Source organism: Coenobita brevimanus, chromosome 19 (assembly GCF_032717465.1).
Source record: "Coenobita brevimanus isolate Jiangsu-jjx chromosome 19, ASM3271746v2, whole genome shotgun sequence".
NCBI lineage: Eukaryota > Metazoa > Arthropoda > Malacostraca > Decapoda > Coenobitidae > Coenobita > Coenobita brevimanus.
In genome coordinates, this window is record NC_136972.1 from 26,646,277 (window position 1) to 26,649,899 (window position 3,623).

General features: G+C 43.8%; 1 protein-coding gene across 1 annotated transcript in view; it reads left to right on the top strand.

Annotated features, from left to right (window-relative positions):
- The window catches only part of LOC145391725 (ovochymase-2-like), a 4,537-nt gene extending 1,305 nt beyond the window's left edge, over window positions 1-3,232 (top strand). Inside the window, exons 3-5 of the mRNA XM_080266262.1 lie at window positions 524-740; window positions 1,496-1,635; window positions 3,082-3,232. Of these exons, the coding sequence (XP_080122388.1) occupies window positions 524-740; window positions 1,496-1,635; window positions 3,082-3,214 (490 nt within the window). The 3' untranslated portion in view covers window positions 3,215-3,232. The remainder of the gene's footprint in view (window positions 1-523; window positions 741-1,495; window positions 1,636-3,081) is intronic.
- Window positions 3,233-3,623: the final 391 nt, after the last annotated feature.

Sequence of the window (3,623 nt, forward strand, 5' to 3'; positions counted from 1 at the left end):
ACCTCTCCACCCCATCCCTCCATCTCATCCTTGGTCTCCTCCTCCCTCTTCCCCCCTCCACCTCACTCACATACACTCTTCGTCAGTCTTTCACCCTCCATCCTCTCCACATGGCCAAACCACCTCAGTGTGTTCCTCATAACACTTCCTATCACATCCACATCCACACCACAGCGCTCCTTTATATCCTCATTCGTCAGCCTGTCTCTCCATGCGACTCCACAGGCTCCTCTTAAATAATAATAATATTAATAATAAAAAAAAAAAAAAAATTTGTGGGTAACTACGGCGCTCTAGTCGGATTGAGCCAGTGAATGTTTATATCCAAGGGGTGGTTGGGGTTTATTGCTCACGTAATGTCACTCAGGGATGAGTAAAGCTGGTCACTCATCATGTCAGGACCAACTTGCCTAGCCCTGGGCCCCTACGCTCCTCATGAGGCAACGTAGGATTGGATGACGGATGGATGGATGGTTAATACCAATGACGACGATGATGATGTACCTAAAACTCGCCCTTTCAGATACTGCGGGAAAGAAGATGTCAGTTTTCACACCAGCGAGGACATAGTGAGAATCGAACTGCGTCTGAAGAATCCGAATGTAAACACAGCGCACTTCTCCGTGGATGTGAAACCCCACTTCCTATGCGGCGGGGTGGTAGACGAAGAGGGAAACATTACATCGCCTGACTACCCAGAACCTTATGGCAGGGATTTGCTTTGTTTTTGGAGGATTGTGGTGAGTGAGAAGGAGAGAGAGAGGGGAAGAGAGAGAGAGAGACGAAGGAGAGATGAGTTGGAGGGACTGAGAGAGAGGGAGGGATGGGAAAGACGAAGGGGAATTTTCCTGACTTTTGGAAATTTATGGAGAGAGAGAGGGGGGGGGAGGGGGAGAAAGAAACTCAACACCCTCTCCATGACACGTGCACAGAAAGAAAAATACCAGATAATACCAATTCTGTCAGTTCATGAAAAATGCCATACAAACCAAACCATTCCAGCAACACCAATCTTTTTCAACAGCCCCCTTCCCCCCAAAAAAAAAAAAAATAATAATAATAATAAAAATACCCTAATGATACCAATTATTACCTCGGTATTTTTCGCAACAGTAATCAAAAATATATACATTGGGCTAGTTCTAACAGTCTCTCTCTCTCTCTCTCTCTCTCTCTCCCTCTCTCTCTCTCTCTCTGGACCCTACCTCATCCTATCCTAAAGTGAGGAAAACAGATCTGGATGAAGAGGAGGAGGAGGAGGAGGAGGAGGAGGAAGGGAAGAAGGAGGAGGAGGCGGAGACGGAGGAGGAGGAGGAGGAGAAAAAAAATAAGAGGAAGAAGTAAAGGAAGAAGACGGTACAGAAGGAAGATAATGACGACAATGACAATAATGATTATGATCATGATGATGATGATGATGGTGATAATGATAAAAAAAAAAAAAAAGAACACAAACACACCAGATTATACCACTAACACCAGTTTTTCTCCTCAGGCTCCGGAAAACACCCACATTGAGCTGGACTTCTCTGAGTTTGAACTGTCGAGAAAAAAGCGCGGGAAGTGTTTGGATAAAGTAACGTTTGATTTACAAGATCCCGAGTGTGGTGGCGAGATGCACGAGCCCAGAAAGGTGTAAGTGGGGGAGAGAGAGAGAGAGAGAGAGAGAGAGAGAGAGAGAGAGAGAGAGAGAGACTGACAGATGATGGACTGGCTGATTGATTGATCGATAGACAGACAGGGAGGTAGGCAGAGAGACAGATGGATAAATAGACAAAAAGACAGGCAGATACACAGATAGATATAGAGAGATAAACAGAAAGACAGGCAGATGCACAGATAGCAAGAAGCAGTGCCAAGGCACAGCAAACTTTTCCCCGGCAGTCATTTTAGCGCTGACGTATAAACACAAAAGGATATCTAGTCACAGATGTCACACGTCAAATTTGGAGTAAATCGGGTGAAAACTGACGATTATATGCCCATTTGATATTTTAGGCCCGACCCACCTGACACTGACTCCCCTACCGCTAACTGGGGGGTGACCTAATGTAATGAGGTATGTTATAAGATGTTAGATTTGAAAGATGCACCTTTGAGTTTTGGTTTCATGTCGATATGACGAATTTTACTTGTGAAATTGAAAAAAGCATTTGATTAGGTAGCACGGTGGATAATGAGAAGGTTGGGATTGTAAAAGTGTGTGATAAGAGTGTGGTATGAGTGTGGTAAAAGTGTGGAAAGAGCGTGGCAAGTGTAGTAAGAGTGTGGTAAGTGGTATGAGCGTGATAAGTGTTACGAATGTGGTAAGAGTGTGGTTAGTGCGTGATGTGTGTGGTAAGAGCGTGGTAAAAGTGTGGTACGGATGTGGTAAGAGTGTGGTAGGAGCGTGGTAAAAGTGTGGTAAGAGAGTGATGAGTGTGGTAAGAGTGTGGTAAGGGTGTGGTAAGAGTGTGATATAAGCGTGGTAAGACTGGTAAGAGTGTGGTAAGAGCGTGTCAAGGGTGTGGTAAGGGTGTGTCAAGAGCGTGGTAAGAATGTGGTAAGAATAAGAGTACCATATGAGTGTGGTAAGAGAGTGGTTTGTGTGGTATGTGTGTGGTAAGTGTGGTTAAAGTGTGGTAAGAGTGTGGTAAGTGTGTTAAGTGTGGTAAGAGTATGTTAAGTGTGGTAAGAGTGTGGTATGTGTGATATGAGTGTGGTAAATGTAGTAAGAGTGCTTGTTAATGTGTGATGGTTCAGATATTTCACTTAGCTGTCAACTGAGCATAAAGAGGTTAGGGATCTCCAATGAATTAGAAAGCGTTATATCACTACCACCACAAACACTGCTACAGCCACTACAACTACCACTAACACCACAGCTACCACTAACAACACAAACACTACTTCAGCCACTACAACTACCACTAACAACACACACTACTACAGCCACCACAACTACCATTATAACCACAACTCCCACAATCACCATAACTTCCACCTCAACTACCATTATCACCACAACTCCCACTATCACCATGACTACCACAATCACCGCAACTACCACTGTCACCACTAACCTGCGTCTTTTTGTTGCAGGTTCCACTCCCAGTCGCTGCTGTTCGTCTTCCAGTCCATCAAAAACAAGGACAGAGCCAAGGGATTCGTCGCCTTCGTCTCCTTCAAACCTAATGCGAGAAAGGACTCTCTTATGGCCAAATTCTTCCCCTAAAACCTGATTAGCATTATATTTTGACCCCCTCTCCAATCGTTACGGGGATATCACCATTTTTTTTTTTTTTTCTACCTTCAAATGTCAGGCTATCGTATTCAGCTTTGTAGCACGATAATTTTTGATCCATACATAAACAATGCATCACAATGCTTTCTTATTTCTCGTTTGACATTCACCAACAATATTCCACAAAGTATTGGGGTTTGTACTGGTTGGTAAAATAAATAAATAGATGCCCCCTTATCTGGAAGAGTTAAATAAGGCTATATCTAACATCCCCCACCTCCCTGTTTCAAAGTCTGTCCAGACCTAAATCAAATCGTTTGGGGGTGCAAGAATAAGCAAAAATGATCCTCAAACTGTAGTTATTAACCTCTTAACGACGCACACATGTCTCATTTGCCCT